The sequence below is a fragment of the Typha latifolia genome, chromosome 10 (assembly GCF_019914945.1).
Source record: "Typha latifolia isolate L0001 chromosome 10, TyphaL0001v2, whole genome shotgun sequence".
NCBI classification, from domain to species: domain Eukaryota; kingdom Viridiplantae; phylum Streptophyta; class Magnoliopsida; order Poales; family Typhaceae; genus Typha; species Typha latifolia.
Window position 1 is genome coordinate 3,866,186 of NC_133095.1, and position 20,789 is coordinate 3,886,974.

General features: G+C 34.1%; 1 protein-coding gene across 2 annotated transcripts; it reads right to left on the reverse strand.

Moving 5' to 3' along the window:
• Nucleotides 1–328: 328 nt before the first annotated feature.
• On the reverse strand, nt 329–20,144 carry LOC140796676 (uncharacterized). 2 transcript variants are annotated; one of them, XM_073149750.1, is made up of 19 exons: nt 19,971–20,144; nt 18,607–18,679; nt 18,289–18,332; nt 16,308–16,350; nt 15,862–16,086; nt 15,579–15,728; nt 14,936–15,004; nt 12,936–12,980; nt 12,734–12,813; nt 11,086–11,150; nt 10,945–11,011; nt 10,706–10,819; nt 3,014–3,087; nt 1,928–2,025; nt 1,674–1,733; nt 1,500–1,568; nt 1,358–1,411; nt 877–942; nt 329–787 (listed from the first exon to the last, which is right to left on the reverse strand). In XM_073149750.1, exons 1-18 carry the CDS (start codon nt 20,048–20,050, stop codon nt 892–894), a joined length of 1,461 nt encoding a protein of 486 aa, XP_073005851.1. In that variant the 5' UTR covers nt 20,051–20,144; the 3' UTR covers nt 329–787; nt 877–891. The 2 variants fall into 2 exon arrangements, with proteins under 2 accessions (XP_073005851.1, XP_073005852.1); XM_073149751.1 differs by lacking the exons at nt 329–787; nt 877–942; nt 1,358–1,411; nt 1,500–1,568 and having other exon boundaries at nt 1,705–1,786; nt 1,900–2,025.
• Between the last annotated feature and the right edge of the window lie 645 nt (nt 20,145–20,789).

A 20,789-nucleotide genomic window follows, 5' to 3' on the forward strand; every position in this document is an offset into this window, starting at 1 on the left:
AAAATGTTTTAATTATCATTTTACACCTTTCCATAATAATATTTATTATTTGATTTATGCAATTTGTAGAAAGATAATCAATAAAAAGTATATTTTTTTCATTCCAAAAATCTTGTTTGATTATTGATGTTTCCAGGAACGTTAAATATGGAAATAAATTAGTCATTACCAGAGAGCTTTATGGCTTAGATCCCAACTTAGAGCAACCTTCCTTTCATCTATATGCTGAAATTTTGTTAGTATTGGATAGATACTCTTGAGAAAGAAATAAAACTTAGCAGTTAGAAACCCAATGCAATGAAGAAGTTGAACCTAAGAAAATTCTGAATTGTCTAAAGTAATTGAAACTTTAATAAAAAGCGAAGCAGTGGAGCAATGTTATCCATGGTTGAGTGAATATAATGTTACATGTCACGACAACTTCACCTGTAAAATGTAATCACTTCCCCACTAATACCGTCCACAAAAACTCTTGTACTTTACTTTCACCAGTGACACAATATCTCAACATTGCAATTTCTCCCTATCAAGAATCATTGACAACATATGGTTTAGATTAGAGAGGAGATTGTAATAAATATATAACGAAGCACCAAAAGAAAGACAAGCTACAACTGGTAGGTGGAGTTTCATCTGCTTTGCAAGTTTTAAGAGATGGTGAGTTGAATTTCAGCTAAGAATAATTTAAGTGAAAGAGGTAAATCCATTCTCTTACGACCAAACTGTACAACTTTTCATGTAATGACTGCTTCCATGAGTGCGGTACATGCATCCATATGATGTTTATCTGTGAAAAGAATTTCAAAGATCCATATGAACCATCATCTTTATCGAGAAAATTTTCTCCATATCAAATGGCAAATGGAAACTTCTTACCTTAACACCATTAATTCAGGATTGCAGTTTCTTCCTCATTGTCCAGAAGGCTGCAAAATATCGATTCTGCAATCCAATGACAAAACGACTTAAAATCTAACTTGATATAACATTTGCAGTTTTAGTTAGGCTAACAATATAGTGCAGCTTTACAGCTATACTAAAGAATATGACACTTTGATATTCAGTTAAGTTGTTAAAAAGGTGATCCACGAGCTTCAGTGAAACCCTGCCAGGCTTCGCTGCCTTGGGTGCGTATGGCTTTGTCCCATTTGCCAAACTAGTTGTTTAACAATGCCAGAGCATTCAGTTGGATTCCATTTATATTGGTACATAAGGCAATAAAATAGCTCTGATTCGATAAATTTTCATAATATTGGATGGTGCCAATATCAGCGGCCTAGATGTAGAAACAGCATATTTTATACTTCCCATTACAGAAAAAATTAACTCTTAGATAACCTAAAAATCACAAGCTTACTTGCATCATAGATTGAGTATTTGCAGTGTAAGTCGTCTCTATGATTTTCTCCATCTGCAGTGAATTGTACAAAAAATATTGAATAATACAACAAATTTCTACATCATATATAAATTATGAACTGATGAGTATCAGAACTAACCTCCATTTCAAATCCATAGTGGTAAGCAACCATCTTAACATCTTCCAAGCTGAGTTCAATCGACATCTCCTGAGAGTGGACAAAGCACAATGAGTTAAAAGGCTTATCTACGTGTTCATATATATATATGGATATAATTACAAGTATGTCTGTGTATAATGTGAAACTACATACATCCTCCGTCCCATATGATTCTGCAAAATGATAGAGAAGAGGACCCAGGTTTATCCACACCTGTTAAACCAATAAAACTATCAGATTCACACCATAAGACGATGAAAGAGAACCTGTTAGGATCAAATATAGAGCAGAAAAAAATTAATTATTGTGCATCTACATACTAATCAATTATAAACACAGTGAAACTACAATAACTATGAAGTATAACAATATGCAGAACCATTTAAAACAGCTATGAAAGAACCTACTCCACCATCTTTCAGAATCTTCGATATAATCTCGATGTATTCGACAATATTATGTGCTGTATCAAGGAAGAAGCAAGTCACAACAGCATCCCAAGAAGCTGCATGACAAATAACTGCCATCAGGATATGGAACTGATTTTATAAAACCAGACACAGAATAAGCATTAACACAGCATAAGCATTCTTGGAAATATTGGTAGTGGAGAAAGTATGATAAAAGATACTAAAAATTACTCCTAAAGTTTCAAGTTACTTGAATCTATGGCACAGTTTGAGACCGCAAACACCACACTTAATCTATCCTCATATGTCCACACTGCAACCTCTCAATTACTAATACAGAAAGATAGACAAGGGCATAAAGGACAAAAACTATTGCCTTCTTAACACCTGCAACCAAGGACAAATTGACTCCTCACCTTTGCATTTTCAGTTTAACTAAGGGTACACTTGTTCAATGAATCATTATTCAGGATCTTTGTCAAAATATATCACATGTCAGGTGCCCCATTATGCACTCACCATCCACCTGGATGATTCGTCCAATGATCTTCACTCTAGGGCCAGAACCCAGCTTTTGCAGACAACACAAGTCAGACTGATCATGCTGAGCTGGCCCAATGCCCATTGACCCATCAGACTCACATACCCTCTTAGCTATTGACGCAAGTACAAGATTAAAATATATCATGGTACAGTAAAAGAAGCATTTTCAAATAAATATATATAAAAAACCACCTCAAAGATAGGTATTTGCTAATAGAATCAAAGTTCTGAAACAGATAGAAGAACAGATCACTGGCCGCAGTAAAGCTTTTAAGAAACCAAGAAAGACAATAATGTTTGTATAAGTGATCCATAAATAGACATCTTCCAAGTTCTGCTCAAAGATAAGCTAAATTTTTTCCATGCACACATCTTAAATATGCAGTGGGCTAAGGTTTACAATTGGGCAGAAATCTGTTTGCAATTTTCATGTTTCTGACTTTTGCAGTCCGTATTGTCCACCATCTACATACAGGATTTATTTATTTACTTCTTCTATACTGTATACCATCTAGATACTGCTATGATTTACTTATTTACCTTCTTGGCATTCGTCATTATAGACCTCTACAAAATCACCACCGCACATAGAAAAGCCCTCAGTGATTCCTGCACTGTTTGTAATGCAGAATAACAATAGACATGAGTTATGTCAAATAACAATAGGAAAAGAAGATAAAAGATAGCCAAAAGATTAACAAGAGATAGAATATATGTGATGGCAAGGGTTAAAGATACAAAAGCATAAAGGATGTAGAACACTAGGTCAGCCTACCATTTATAAATACTAGCAAATATATGAATCTCAGAATTTACGATGGCCATGCCACAAACACGAACTGTGCCGATCATCGGCTAGCACAGCATAGCACGTACCGAGACACTTGCCGGCCATGCCGTAAAAGGAGAGAGAAAAAAAAGGATACTCATCTTCGCCTTCGCCATCGCCAATTACCGCCCGCCTTCGCCGTCGTCGTCGCAGTTGCCCGAGCTCACGTCGGGTGCCCTAGCCCAAGGGAGGAAGAGAGATCGAGAAGGAAAGAGAGAGAGAGAGATAATGTTATCGGTTAAAAACTTAAGTTGTGGATCTGGATCCGAATCACTCTTCCTCCTCCCTCGGGTTAGAGCACCCGACGCGAACTCGGACGATGTCGACGGTGATCGGCAACGGGTGCGAAACTATTAGGAGGGGTGCCATACGACACTCCTCGTGCCACGTGCCGGTACGCCGCCGGTACAGCCATCCATATAGGATTAACACCCCATTGTAGAACAAATAATACTAAAATATAAACAGTTAACACTATTGAAAATTCAGATATAAGCAGGAAAAGCACCAACTTTTGCCACTTCGATACTATTAAGAACATTACATTGACTATTTCTATGAAAAGAAGTCGATGCAACTAATGCATGCTAAAGACCACCTAGAGCCTAATTCAAAATTTTTTAAAATTCAAGTATCAACAGCTAACTTCAACAATAATAAGCTAGACATCATAAAGATGCATGTTATATTACATCACTAGAATTTAATATTTGCATCCTCATGTAGATATCATAACTCACTAAATTTATCAAGAGTAGGGGTGAAAACGGATCGGATTTTATTCGATCCGACCCGCTAACCGACCCGAGTCGGATCGGATATGGGTCCAAATATTTTACCCGGTCCGGATTCGGATACGGATACGGATAGCAATTTATTAAAATATCCGAATCCGGATCCGGATACGGGTATATCATATATGTTCGGATACGGATTCGGATATCGGATATCCGAATACCCGTATACTATATAATACTAACAAATATCCTACCCTTAAAAACTAACCCGACCCGTTAATATAAAACCCACATCCAACCCACTAACTTACCCTAACTCCTCAACAATCAACCCTCATCTCTTCACCACATCAGCCGCCGCACTCTCACCATCTCTTCACCACATCAACCCCCATCCCCATCTCTCCCTCACTCTCAACATCGACTCCCGCCGTTCCGCAGCCCCGTCTCGGTCTCTCTGACCGACAACAGCGGTGTCGTCGCCAAGTACCTTCGCCTCCAATCATCACCATCATCGCCGGGTACCTTCGCCTCCGATCATCACCATCGTCGCCGGGTACCTTCGCCTCCGATTATGTAAGTTTTCTTTGCCCATTGTAGAACGATAATAAGTTTTGGCATGAAAGTCTAGAAAATTGCTTGTGTGTGCATAGCTCTATAAACATGGATCATCACCATCGTTCCCGAATTTAATGCTATTCTCTGTGTGCATAGCTCTCTAAATCTTTAGCCCGAATGTGTAGAATTGGAGCCCCTATACTCTTATTTGTTTTGAGTTTTTGACCTTATAAATTTGGAGCCCTATAAATTTTTGACCTTATTTGTTTTGAGTTAGGATGTCTTCGGAACCAATTCAGAGACCTTTAACATGATTAAGAGATTCTTAATATAGTTCAGTAATTAAATATTTTTTTAAAATTTAATTAAGTTTATTTTAAAATTTTAAAAATGAGATCAACTAATTAGATAGTTTTATTCTTTCGTAAGTTTTATAGTATCCTCTAAAGATATACAACATTTGTCTTGGACCATAGAAAGCTTAAATGTGAAGATTAAAATAATAAGAGTGTAAGAGAGTACTAAAATTGACTCAAATTGTCGTTATATATTTATATATATAAAAGATGGAATAAACACATGACTGAAATTGGTGGACGAATGGACTTTAGGGAAGTGCAGAGGGACAGCTAAAGACAGTAGAAAGTATTCGAGAGTCTGGATGTCGGCTTATTGGTGGCGTATTTGGATTGAGAGAAATACTGAACTTTTTCAGAAGCTATCTCCTGAACAACTTGTTGATCTATTCCAATTCAGTTGAAACTTTGACATCCAAATTGTTGAAATTGTTGAAATTGTTGAAACTTTCTGCATTTTTTAAAGATTCTAAAACTTTTAGCATTTTTAATTAGTAACGGCACATAAATGCTACATTGTCTGTTTTCTCTTCCATGTGGGAGTGAGAAATTTAGATTTTTAAATACTTTGAAAGCATCGTTACTTTTTTATTTTAAATGAAAAATGTTAGGTATATTACATCCAAATGAGTGTTATATCCCAATTATGGGGTCCGCTACATCGATCATTTGTCTTCATTCTGCTCTTATCTTGGGTACTCTCATTTTCTAATGGAATGATCAACATATCATTGTGTATTATTAATATTGTCCAAGCCTTTGTTGTTCCTATCATTGTGTATAGTGAGCAAAAGTAGCAGAATAAATTATTACATTATGATTTTCTGCAATATTTGGAACATGTTTTGTGAAATTTATTTCTAAGATAATGTAGTTCACAATTTTTTTAATGACATCTGTAATTTTTTAATGTAATAGAGAAAATTGCAATGACATCTACAAGTGCGTCAGTTCAAGATGACACCAGTAATAGTGTTACTCAAGATAATAGAACAAAGAGAAAAAAATTGACATCAGATGTCTGGGATAATTTTGATAAAGCTGAAGTGATGGAAGTAATTAATGGGCAAATAGTGAGCAAGTGTAAAGCAGTATGCAAATTTTGTCATAAGCAATTTAATGGGGAAAGTTCTATGGGAACGACACACTTGAGGAACCATTACAAAAATAAGCATGGTAGAGAAAGAGGACAATTGTTACTTAATCTTACAAGAGTCGGAGAAGATGGAATTTTAGAGTCATACAAATATGAAGAGGAAGTAAGTGCAAAAAAACTTCTAACAGCAATAGTTATGCATGAATACCCTTTCTCTATTGTAGAACATGAGTATTTTCTTGAATTTATAAAATCTCTACAACCTGCTTTTCCAACAAAGTCACGGATTACTATTAGAAAAGAGATCTTAGAGTTATATGTTGAGCAAAAAAGGAACGTATATGATATATTTGGTTCGCTTTCATGTCGTATGAGTGCTACTATGGATCTCTGGACTTCTAGACAGAATAAGGGTTATTTGTGTGTTACGGTGCATTTCATTGATAATGATTGGAGAATTCAAAAAGAATTGTAAATTTCATGCATTTAGAAGGGAGACATACGGATTAAATGCATGTCAAGCATTTCTAAAGAATATGATTGAATGGAATATTGATGGAAAGCTATTTTCCTTAACTCTGGATAATGATCGTGCTAATGATGTTTGTGTTAGAGATGTGGTTAGTCGGCTCAGTGATCAACAATCTCTTGTTTGTAGTGGCATATTTTTTCATGTCAGATGTGCCACGCATATTATCAATTTAGTTGTGCAAGATGGTTTGAAAAAAATAAAGGATGCAGTGGAAAATATTCGTCATATCATCTTAATTCTCAGAAATTCACCCTTGCAGTGGGAGGATTTTCAAAAGAGAGCAAAGGAATGTAATTTAGCTACAAATAAAGCTCTTTCTATTGATGTACCTACAAGATGGAATTCTACTTTTTTGATGCTTAGAGATGCTATATATTATATGAATGCATTCAAGAGGCTTCAGTGTGTTTGATCCAATTAAATTTGCCGCATGTCCAACAAATGAGCAATGGGATAATGCTAGAATGTTATGCAAATGTTTGAAAACCTTCCATACAATAACTGAATTGCTTTCAGGAACTTCATATCCAACTGCTAACTTATTTTTCAAAGAATTTTGTGATATTCAATTGCAAATTAGAGAATGGTGCAGAAGTTTGGATGAATTCGTTCTTTCTATGGCAACATCAATGAAAGAGAAATTTGACAAATATTGGCAAAGAATGCAATCTTATATTAGCCGTGGCTTCATTTCTAGATCCTCGATATAAAATGAGTATTATGGAATTTTACTTTCCTCAAATTTATTCTCTTGGTGGTGTTAAGGAACTTGAGGAAGTTCATGAAATCATAAAGAAGTTGCATGATGAATATGCATCTAAATTTTCACGTCCTTTTGATCGTGATGTGAATGTAAGCACAAGTGAAGTTATCCAAAGTAGTGGAACTGTTTTTGATGAGTTTGACGAGGATAGAAATAGAAGATTTGAACAATTTTTAATTGAAAAATCTCAACATCAATCTCCTAAGACAGATTTGGATTTATATATTGAGGAGGGCTCACTTCTATGGCAGCGTAATAATACTAAATTTGATATACTATCTTGGTGGAAAACGAAGGTGCAAGGTATCTATATTATCACGAATTGCTCGTGATGTGTTGGCAATTCCGGTTGCCACGGTTGCTTCGAATCGCATTTAGCACAATGTGGTCGAGTAGTAGATGCTTATCGCGACGGGTTGGATCTTGAAGCCGTGGAAGCTCTAGTATGCACTCAGGATTGGATAAGATCTACAAGAAAAGGTACTGATTGTTTTATTTTCTTAATTTTTATAAATTAGTATTGAATACTAATTTCAATATATTTTTTTTCTTATTAGGAGAAGTAGCATCAATTGTTAAGGATGTTGAAGAATGCAAGTATCGAAGTATCGGGCACGTTTCGGTTTCGACATACAATCAATGGCATGTTCACTAGATTAAATGTAATGCAATCTTTTATGCTTAAATTAAATTTGAATTGCATATGAAATTGTATGAACAATTAATGGTATTACTTGATATGTTTCAATTCATAGATTTTTAGTTCAACAATTAAACTAATGTCATTCATTTATTTTTGCAGATCCTCTTTAAAGTGTATCACTACTCGGTTGGCTTGATTGAAGATTAAAAAAATGTGAAATGTCACAAAATTGTAGTGGAATTGGTGGTCACTTTGGAATATTGGCCTTTTTATTGTACTTGCATTATTTTTTAAGTTTTGGTGTAGTATGGTTATTATTACTATGTGAACAAGTTGGTCATCTTTTTGTTATCCTCTTTTCATTATATCTAAGCATATATGTTATGAAATATTGTGAAATTATAGTAGAATTGATGGTCTCATGTTATAGTGAATTGTAGTCGAATTGATGGTCTCATGTTCTAGTGAATTGTAGTGTTATTATTTTTTTTATAGTGAATTATAGTAGAATTGGTGGTCTCATGTTCTAAGCATGAATAGAGTAATCTTATGTTTTTGCACTAGATGTTAGTTTGTTATGTTTTTAGAATTGATGCTTTTATGTTGTAGTGAATTATAGTGTTATCATCTTTTTCTAATAAATTGTAGTGTTATATCTAAGCATGAACAGGGGTAATCTTATATTTTTGCACTAGATGCTAATTTGTCATGTTTTTAAAATTTGTGGTCTTATGTTATAGTGAATTATAGTGTTATCATCTTTTGTAGTGAATTGTAGTGTTATCCCTCTTTTTATAGTGAATTATAGTGTTATCTTCTTTTGTAGTGAATTTTAGTGTTATCCCCTTTTTGTTATATCTAAGCATAAACATAGTGAGATTCATTTTGTATTCATATCCAATTATAATTCAAATTTGTTTATCTAGTTTGTGTTCGTATTTGATTAAGATTCGATTCGTAGCCAATTAAGATTCTATTCGTATCCGATTAAGATTCGATTCGTATCCAATTCGTATTCGTATCCGTTTAATATCCGACCCATATCCGAAAAATATCCGTATCCGTTTAATATCTGATCCATATCCGAAAAATATCCGTATCCGTTTAATATCCGATCCATATCCGAAAAATATCCGTATCCGTTTAATATCCGATCCATATCCAAAAAATATCCGTATCCGTTTAGTTAGGATATGGTTTTGCATTTTGCTATCCGTCCAATATCCGTATCCGTATCCGTATCCGGAGTCAAAATATGGATCCGGATGTGGTTTGAGCACTATCCGATCCGTATCCGAACCGTTTTCACCCCTAATCAAGAGTCATTGTTCAGCAACCAATGTTTGTGAAAGACTGATTGTAGCCTATTTTAAAATTATCAGATACTCACATATCAGCCATTAAATTAACAGCAATAAACAAGATATCGCAACATGTCATATATAACATGCAACTCACACGATGATTGACAAACTGAAATATTGGATTGGGCTTCCACATAAATAATCTATCACCCATTGAAATGATTAAAAAATGGACACAGAAGATTTTTAATGCAAAAGAAGTGAATTTATTTGGTATCACATAATAAGCATTGCCAATCCTTCTTAATTTAAATTTTCTTTCTTTCCCCAGGGAAGAGCTTCACCATCTTGTTAACATCCATAAAAGTTCTTAATTGACCCACTGAAAAACATCCTGAAAGAGGGGATAGTAATCTCTGCTTAATTAAAGTGTAACAAATAGGCGACCGATGCATCCTTATGGAACTTTCTATGTCATACTGGTTCATGACTCCATTGATACTAGCATGTTAAAATGAAGAAACTGTAAAAGCTCAACAAACTTTACATATGGTGACTCATAACTTTGTGAATCATCAAAAAGCAGATAATCTTGAAATACATATTACCTGCCAGAATATTGCACAACATCAAATGCTGAAAAATCATAGTAAACCAATTATCCAGATGCATATTTCTGAGTTAAGTTATGGGAACTCTGAAGACTAAACATAGACAGAAAAGCCATTTGTCTCGCCATTATTGTTCAGGAATCAAAGCGATATTATTGACATTACACAAAATGCTTGACAAGTTTTCAAACTCAGGGCCAAAACCTAATTGATTTAAACAAAATGATGTTGCCTCTCCTAAACTAATATAAGACGACTCAAGTTTGTGACAGTCTAACATCATATTATCTTCAATCAAAATTGGGAGCTCTGTGAGAGTTATTGGCAAAATTTAATAGACTCACAAGTAGAAAAAAATGGCCTTTGATAGAAACAAAGGGTTCAAGAAATCCACAAGGAAAAACTAAAAGAGAAGTGTCTGTAAGTTTTGTTAGTTTTAGTATAAGAAAGGTACAAAATATCCCAAATTCGAAAAATACCAATTATTCATGCAATCATCCAACATTTTGCTGTCAATAGATCTGTAGTCCGTACAGAACCGAATACTTAAGAAACCTTAAATTTCTTAGATTACAATAATGCAAACCTAAGATCAGATAAACTTTGATGTGGAAACTTGTTGTAAAATCATAGCTAAGCTAAAATTATTATCCATAATGCAAACTAGTACTTTAATGACAAGAATGAAATATATATATATATATATCGATATAGAGAAATATATGTAGATACATACTGATGTATGTGTAAATAATAATTGGAAGTGAGAAAGAAAGTTCAAGGAAAGGCTAAGCACATTATACCTTGCTGGATGAATATCTGGAAATGAAACAGGACGAAGTTGGTCATTGTCTGAAAAAGAATTACAATTGCTATGGATCCAAGGATAAATTGTCCACTCATACGCCTCATGGGTACTGATAAAGAGCAGATATTGTTGAACGAGTATCCATAAGAATTGGAGAAATAAAGCTGCACTAATCTCTTATCTTTTGGAAGGTAAGAAGAGGATAAAAATAAATACATATGATCATTGACTTACTGGTTAAGAATGAAACTTGAGCAAATCATCATGTAATATGAGAACTCATTTCCTTGGCTTGCAAAACCTATTTATCAATGAGTGCCAACTTATCAAGCACCAAAACAAGTGAGGAATATATCTACAGAATTCTCCTTTTACCAAGACAAGAGATATCCAGAGCGAGTCTTCCCAATCCAGCACCCGGGACTAGACAAGAAGGCGGCCTATAAAGTTCAACAAAAGAACAGTAATTAATAAACTGCTACATTCATCAGGATGGCATAATCTTCACTCTTCAGTGCATGTTAAAGGTGATTCCCATTAATCTTTATCTCCAAGAAAAAATGGAATGGAGCAAGAAAGAAGACACATATGCCATATGTTATTCTTGGAAAAATAGTACAAAACAATAAATTACTTAAAAGTTGTAACATAACAACACAACAGTAATATGCACTGATATATGTTTTAGATACACTTGCATGCATAAAGTTACAGAGAGATACATACGTAGGCACATATCAACACAGACACATACTTAATGGCGTTAATGCAGTAAAACAAGATAAAATATGACAGCTAAGTAACACACAGAAAGAACACATGTTCAGCGTTGTGTTTCTACATGCAAGGTTACAAACATACACATTCTCATGCATATGAAAAGGCTTCAATGTTCCTGAGGAACAACTGAATTTTATATTCCTAGTACATAATTGATGATCCACAGGGCTCATCATGTTTTACTTATCTCAGAATACTTCTTGCCAAAACTTGAGCAAAATTTAATAACAGCAAAGCATTTATGAAAGAGGGCATTCCATTTAAATAAAGAAACCATTTACTTAGTTCTTGTGGGCCACGGGTTAAAATTACTTTAGAATAATTCAAATCTTCACACTAAAATCGTCATGTATATATATATCATTCATATTCAGGAGGTGCATAAGACCTAAGTCAAGTCATAATCGTCATGTACATACAAAAGTAACTATGATTAAGTGATTGTATGTTCTAAAGAAAAGTTAAAAGGAACAAATTCTATATTAAATGAGTGAGTTCTTAAAAGAAAGTGTATTGATTGGACATCTCTCATACTACAGCAAGATAATTTTGCCAAAGTAAGACTCCACTTATTTCAGTAGGTTGCATAATTTATATATATCTATAAGCATATTCTGAGTAGGTTCATATGTATACAAATATACAAACATATAAGTGTGAACAAACACAGATACTATTGTAAGGGAAAATGGTCGGAGTAGTCACCAGACTTGATTCCCTCATGGTTTTTTTTCCCCCTTTCTTCTCTCCTTTAATGTCTCTCAATTCTGATGCAATAAGATCAGGAAAGGAGCCCCTTGTCTTTGGGGGCACAAACCCTTATCAACCAACAAAAGAAAGAGAATATTCTATCTAATACATTATTTTGGGATAATAGGAACCTTCTGTAGGAACTACATTTTTATGAATTAGCTAAAGTTGCAGGGTCTGAAGTAGACAAATCGAAATCTCTAGGGTGCGAACATAAAAGTCATGAACTGCCTGACGCTAAGAAGTAATTTTTCATAAAATAAATTTACAAGTACCATTTTACTTCAAGTTGAAATTTATCATATCACACAATTCTTACAATATTTCCTGGAAGTAATTCCAAACAGGGTATGCATAAATAAGATAACTAAGTAAAAACACTTATCCCAATTGAGGCTCCACATTCACTAAATAATAATTCGCTGATAGGTAACATATATTCTAAAGACAGTTCTCCAAGATCACTGATGCCTACTTCCTACTGGAAGTTCACCTTTCCTTGCTTCGATTTGGAAAATGACGACTAAGCTCCTCAAGGATGGGCTTATAACACTGGTCACGCTCTTTTTGGCCCTGTGAAAATAGAAACAAGAAAAGAAAGAGCTTTCAATATTTAGTCCAAAATCAGAAAGAACATAGAACTTTCTGGTCTTCAAGAAGATTCCATGTTAAATCTATTATGACATGAAAACTACCTCCTGTGCCCAATCTCTTACTATGTTCCTTATGATGCATCTTACCTGACATTATGATAGAACAGGAACAGTAAGCAAGTATTAAGAACAAAGATGGTTTTTGCTGAAAGGAGATAATAACAATCTATCAGTAAAATGGATTGACTGGTAACAGAAAAAAAGTTTTTTTTGTGAAAAAAAAGGAAGGAAAAAATTAAACATTATCCTAAAAAGTTTGCCTGAACTTCACCGGCCAAAGCTAAAACAAGAAACTAGGCTTACATCATGAATAGAAACCCTAGAAATAGCAAATACATAACCAATGCTTCTGCAATAAAAAAAAAGGAAACCAATTCTTAGGCCTTATTTGGTTTGAGGCTAAGCCCCGAACTTGATTAGTTAATCTCATTTCTTAATCTTGATTTTTTTAAGAGTAAACTTATTTAGATATAAAAAATATAAAAAAAAATTTGATTATTGAACCATATTAAGGGTCCCTGAACCAATTTAGGAGAAGGGCCCGAATTCAAAGCAAACAAGGCCTAAAAATCTAATAATCTGATAACAATTATTTAAATATGTTAAGCACTTGAGCCCGAATAAATGGGCGAGATCTTCGTAATTTGTAACAACCATTGCTACTAAAAAGGAGAAGTTCAGAAACCCCAACATGAAGCTTTCTGTAACAGAAATCCTTATATAATAAGTTCTGATCTTTACGATAAAACCATGTAGACTGCTCTGGCATTCAACCAAGGCACTGATATTCAGAGTCTCTCAAATCTCGATTATACATAAAATAGGGAGTTTAAGATCTTGTCTATGAGGATGATATAGAGACAAACCTTTCAAGGAGTAACAAAAATAAGACAAGCTACAAAGGAAGTTAGAATGGAAGCACATTCTTCACTTAAATAGCATCGTTAGAGAATACAATACATCAATTATTCTGGAATTGTACAAATCAAAGATTAATCAGATACACGATGAAATACGAGATGCCAGTTGCAGGTCAATAAACTGGTTGGCTGTCAAAGTACAGTAAGCACAATGAGCAAAAACAAGAACAATGAAAAGAAAATGAAACTACAAACAGAGAACATACTGAAACAAGAGGAAAATTGCAAAATATGACTTCTCAGTTATAAAAGACAACAATATTTATCTTTATTTGTCTTGCCAAAGCTCATAAAGAAGGTACATAGTGGTCCTGCAAGTATATGTAAAATGCTTCACAAGTTAACTACAAAGCATACCGTATATGTGAGAACATGAGATATTCATGTTACAGAAGAAGGAATAAGAGCAGAAGATCATGTGAAACTGCATTTCTTTTGGAACCAAAGAGCATAGATCAAAAGCATAATCTGGTTGCCCAACAACGGTGTATACTTAAGAAGATTGAATGGAGATATGGAGTATGTCAAAGGACGGTTTAACAGTAGATTCATTCTGTAAACAACATGAGAAAAGAGCATGAAACCAAATATGAGTTGTCAGGTATGTGGTGTGTTGTGCACGTTTTGACGCTAAGAAGCATTTATTGTTACTAATTTAAAGATGAATAACAAGTTACAGCCACTGCAATAATAGAAGAGTGATGGTAGAAGGCAGTATTCTAGTTTCTCCTGTCAAAGCATTTTTCCAGGACGTGCTTTGTTTTTTTTCTCTCATTACTTGCTCAAATGACAGCCATTTTAACCAGATAATTTGCAGATCAAAATATCAATCAGTTACATATAGTGGGTAAAATAACCTTTCACAACAACAAGAATGAAAAAAGCCACCTCAATCTTGATGTGGTCCCAATTAAGGTTAGAACCCTTTTTGAATTTCTGAAGCCTGTTCTCAACAGGAAACCCTACTAGATGAGAAAACTTTTGTTTGTGTACTATATAACTACCGAAAAAAGTTCTAGTTTAGTGAATTGCCAATAATATATATAACTCTTATAAGTTATAACAAAACAGACAACAAAAGAATTCCATGATTCAAGGGTATGTTCAGTAGATCAAGTTTACCTTGTCAACATCAACTAGAGGGACATTCAATTGTAGTGATGAATCCATCCAATCAGCTGATGATGTTGCCTAAATAAACAAGATTAATGGTGAGAAAAAATAGAAAAAGAATACTAGAACATTTTACAGCATTGAACTATTATCAGAACTACAAAACTGAAATAGACAGCAAGGCTATAAAAAGATTGGAAAACAATAAGGACACAGTTCCCAAAAAGAGGAAGCACACCACAATAAAGAAATGGAAAAAAATATTATAAGGAGTTTATCTTCCCAATTCATTGTCTATAGGCAAGTACTGCATAACTAAAGTGAACTGATTCCTACTAACTAGGAGATTGCAGAAAGTCAAAGCCACAATTTTGTCTTAAAATAATGAAATAGTTGTTTGAGAAACAAATAATACCCATAACGATTTTATGTGTATGTCTTATCAGTAAGCTTAATATTCCTAAAATTGATAAACTACACTAAAGGTAGGACAGAAACAATAAAGAATATTTCAAATTCCATTTTTCATATTTATACACGGACAAAAACTTCACTATGTACGTAAAATTAAGGTGCACACTTACAATCTGAAAACAGATATAAGAAACATAGAGTAAAGACATTATAAGTGATAAAAGGATAATAAGCTTACATTTCCGTTAGGCGTCGAGTCACAGCAGTGTGCAGCTGGATCACAAGCATCTTTGACATCATCTTCATTATGACCACACAGCATTCTATGGTGCTCGGAATTCGCAGACCTGTCCACAATGGACTTGCAGGGACTTTCCATATGCACCTCCTGTCGTTATCTACAGAAGTCAATTTTCCTAATGAAAAGATGTAGAGGAGTTCTCAAGATTCTGTATTTAGCAGCATTTCAGAAACAGAAAAAAAGTTCCCTAAAATAAGAAGTTAGGGGTCCAGTGTAAGACCTCTTTATCATCATTTTCTCTCAGAGACTTGCCAAGTACATCATCTTCCTCAACGAAACTAGATGGCCCAGACAGAGAAGAATTGCTTCTAGTGATAGAGACAGGCTGCTTAGAGCAATCTCTAGAAGAAGGAAGTTCTTCATGATGGTGTTCAGGGGCATTTTCCAGGTGTTCATGTTCGTCAACATTTATATCCTGGCTCATGTCAAGTGGAGGTTCAAATGCCTGCATATATTTTTTTTCATTAGAACAGCAAAGATACAGTAAGTGACTAAATGGTAAACATGCACAGTTTAACGTTCCAAAACTGAGCACTTTGTAACTTAAACAACATTTGTATATTCTCTTTAGCATGACAATTATAAGTTATATTAACTCTAGCATGACATAAAATATAACATTAACTGAAAGAACACACAAATATTCATAGTGTCAAAACAGTATACCTGAAGCATTGTCATGATAAAAAATGTATTCATAGAAATACACCTGCAAAGAAAATAACAGATCAAAATAACTTTCATCAGGAAATCACCAATCTGTCATTTATGTATGCAGGAGATTTTGAAATTTTAGGTTTTCTTGGTTTTTTTATAACTTTCTTTTATTTCTTACACATGCTTAAGTTTTTTTATAAATATATAATACATATTGCACCCTCATGCCTGTTTTGCTACCATTAATGCATATGCAATGTGCCAGTTCAGTTGCTGATGTGATGAATGAACCCAACACAAGGGTTTCCTATTTTAAATTGAGGATGCTACAAGAAGGAATTTATATCCTCAGTCCTCACAACTTTCAATGCTAAACTCAATTAATCAAGTGGAGAAGTCCGAAGATACCTGATGTTTTGATAGTGCAAGTTGCACATTGCGGTTCAGGTGAATATCGAACCTCTGCTCTAGGAAGTATTTTGAACTTTTGACTTTATAGGTATGCTCAATATCAACAAAAAGAAAATGGGATATAAACATCCTCTTTACCATCTACACCTGATTTCGACTATTATAGGCTTACTTATGCAGCTATTTCATCCAATATATATTCTACAATGGTTCAAAAACCCATGTCGAGTTTATCCAATCTAAGACATCAGATATGTATCAATATGTTCAGCTGTAAGTAGAACAAACAAGTTAGTCAGGACTTAACTGTTATTAGAATTTAGAAGGCTAAATCTGTCTTGACCTACCGATCCCTTTGAAGTTGATGAGATCTTTCATATCAAGAACTTATCCAACATGATTCTGAAGAAACATGTACTAACCTTTGATCTAATTTAGAACAGTAAATAGCTATAAGATTTATTTGCATATCTGGTCTTATCCAAAAAATGCACAGGACATCATTTTATTATCTCTGACGACCTTTTCTATTTGTATTGACCGTACAGCATTATTGAAATTTAAGTCAGACATATGTAACACTTGTGTCTAGGTATAACACACATCCAAATGAGTATACATATATCTCCATAGTGGATCCATTTTCATCCACATTGAGGAACTAATCATCTCCATCAGTAGACAAGTGCCAAAGTTATAATTATTAAGAGGGATTAAAGGAACTGGAGTGGCAGGCAGCATGCCTGTACATCCCTATTTTGAGAGTCACTAGATGATACCATAAAAAAATATCAACCTAAAGAAGTACCAAGTTTCTATACAAATACCAATTTTAGCTCACTCATCTCGCTGGCATCATGTGGTACACGAGTGTGAATTAGATTAGGGACATTAAACTTCATTTATATGACAACATTAAAATTTAGTGCTACGTCCAAGCACTGAAGGTCAACTGCAGCAATTATTTCCACCATTAGCTTTATCTTTATGGGGAATTTTGGCGACACATAGTCCCAGTATAAAACCCCAAAAGCAGCCCAGAGAGCTTCATATGATATTCTTAGATGATACCATAAAACAATATCAACACAAAGTACCGAGTTTCTATAAGAGTAACAAATTAGCTCACTCATCTCACTGGCATCATGTGGTACACAAATGTAAATTAGATCAGGGACATCAAACCTTATTTATATGACACAGTTAATAACTTAGTGCTACATCCAAGGACTGAAGGTCAACTGCAGCAATTATTTCCATTTTCCACCATTAGCTTTATCCTTATGGGGGAATTTTGGCGACACACAGTCCCAGTATAAAACCCCAAAAGCAGAACAGAAAATACAAAAGCTTCATATGATATTCATAGGCTATTTACAAGCCTGTGATATCTTCCTTCATGTTATAAAATGTAGAGTTTGAATAGAATGGGAAAATGATTTTACCATGACAACCTGCAGGCTTTATGCAATATGAAACTGAATGACTACTAAAACTTATGAACACTGTTATTATTGTATTGTCGCATAAAATTATATATCATTAGTACAAGAGTGTATATGCGGAAAAAATTACTTACCTTCTAAGTCTTTGGAACTTTATAGGAAGATGAGAGAGAAGTGCCTGCATAAACATAAGGTAAGCACATCAGTGGGCCATAGTAATGATTATGTATTACCTTAAAGCCAAAATAATAATAAATGCAATAAAGAAATTCAACACAAAAGGGTAATCGCAGGCAGTAGCAGCTGTAGATGCTGCATTAATAATGTCATGCTTCACTGCAATATCACAGGGTAAATTGCTTGGCCAAATCCATAGTAAATATAGACAGTAGACAAGATTAAAAAAAATTAAAAAGAAAATCTAGGACGAGTCCAAGACAGGGAACAATCACCTTGTGAGCAGGTGAAAGCTTTTTAAATGATCGTTCACATCTGCTGACGTCTTCTAAAGCAGCATCTGGATAACTAAAAAAATGGTTTTGCAATAAGTAAATAAGAACAATGAAAAGTCCAAAAATATTAAGTTTAAAAAAAAAGTATACAAATTAAAACCATGTTACTGAAAGTCAAAACTAATAATAGGTCAAGAGAAGCTTCAGAGTTTAGGAATATCCCAGTAAATAGTGATATGCTAATCTGCTACAGCAGAACGTATTTCTTTCATAAAGATGAAACAAAGGAGGGTTGGTGTGTGGAGCAAATAAAGTGAATATGAAGATACATTGACATTAAGGTTTGAAAAATATAGATTAGTTTGGAGCATAATGAGAAACTGCTCTACATGGAGATGAAATTGCACTAACTACATCATCTTCTAATCAATAACCAAAAAGTGCAAGTGCTGCATGATATTAGTATTATTCAAAAGAAAATGACATGCATGGCCCCTGATCAGCAAGGCAACATACACCACAGCAGAACAAATAAAAGGCAGCTCCTCCAGTCCATTATTGCTTTAAAAAACGGATAGATGTAGCTTCAATAATCTGACTATGGCAATTATCTAGCTAAGAATGTTATGGCATCAACTGACCACCACAATAATGTATCAAGAAGACTATATCGCTATAAAAGATTTTTTCTTTCCTCTATTTTGCCACATTTGTCGGGGCCATCAATACTACAAAGACTTTTTTCTTCTCTTGGATAGATTTCATGAATGATGACAAACAATATAAAATACAATCTATTGGGATGGTTCCAAATTAATCATTGGATCATTTACTCCCATTTACAATTTACTACCTGTCTAGGCACCTGCCTAGCTATTAGGCATTATATGATCCCTTGTCCTGCCGTCTAAGGTCTATTAAAGCCCTGCAATTAGTCAAACATTTCCTTTCGCCTATGAATTCTCATAAAGGAACCCAGAAATGTCAATCCAATTTTCCCATTAGAGCACCTCTCCAGTATAAAGTCTCACAGATTCGCTTGCCTAAACTTTTTCGTTGTAATATGAAATGACCTCAAGTAAGATCACTCCTATCTTCAACACTTCTTATCTGCAGCCCATACACGAGGCACTGGGCACGTAGTAGAAAACTACACCAATCAATCCGAACTCCCTCGTCTCCAAGAAACTACGGACCATCGGAAACCGCACCAACTACATCAAGCAACCCAACCAAGTGCCCTTGATGCCGAAATCTAACAACACTGACAGAAAACTGACTCGAAAATCAACTAAGGGGAGATAGAATTCATCGCACAGTAAGTAGATAAGCAACCCTAGGATTTAACAGCGAGAAATCGATACTTGAGGTAGGCGCTGATGATTCGGCGGAGGGATTTGATCTCGAGGGCTTCTTCGAGCTTGCTGTAACGTCGTTCCCCCATTGCTTCCTTCGATCTGATCCTTCCCGTAGGGGTATTTTGATGAGCTCGTTTCTCTTGAGGTCTAGTTCGAGACTTCGAGATCGAAAACGATCCTGATCACGTTTGAGGTATGTAATTCTATGTTTGAAAAAGGCTTTGCCTTTTGCAAATAGCACCCTGCATTATTATTTTATTGTAAATAAACCTTTATTTTGTCTTTTTATCCTTTTCTTTTGGAAAAATTACAGTTTACCCTACTTCAGTTTACTCAAATTCACTTATTACATCCAGTTTGGATAGGGAGAATAGGTGAGGGAGGAGATAAAAATATCTTTTATTTGGATTTAATTTTTTAAAAGAGAAAGTGAGAGAGAAAAATAGCTTATAAGGGTCACTTTTTTCTCTAACAAAAAATGATGAGAGAGAGAAAAAGAAAAGTATATATATTTTAATATTTCAAATATACCTCATATTCTGTTATATTATTTACTTAATATTTTGAGATTTTATTTACAAATTTAAAGGAGAATAATTAAATATTATATTATAGTTTTGTGTCGATATTATGTCATATAAATATTACTACTTTTTTATGTTAAAAATAATTTACTTTCATATATTTTAAAAAAGTCTTAAATTAGTCCTTCTATTAACTATGAGTACTCAAATAAAGTCATGAATTAGTTAGTGAGTTTTATTCTCTAATTTTTCTTGTATTTTTATAGATAAAAATGCCTTATTTCTCTTTCACAAGTTATTT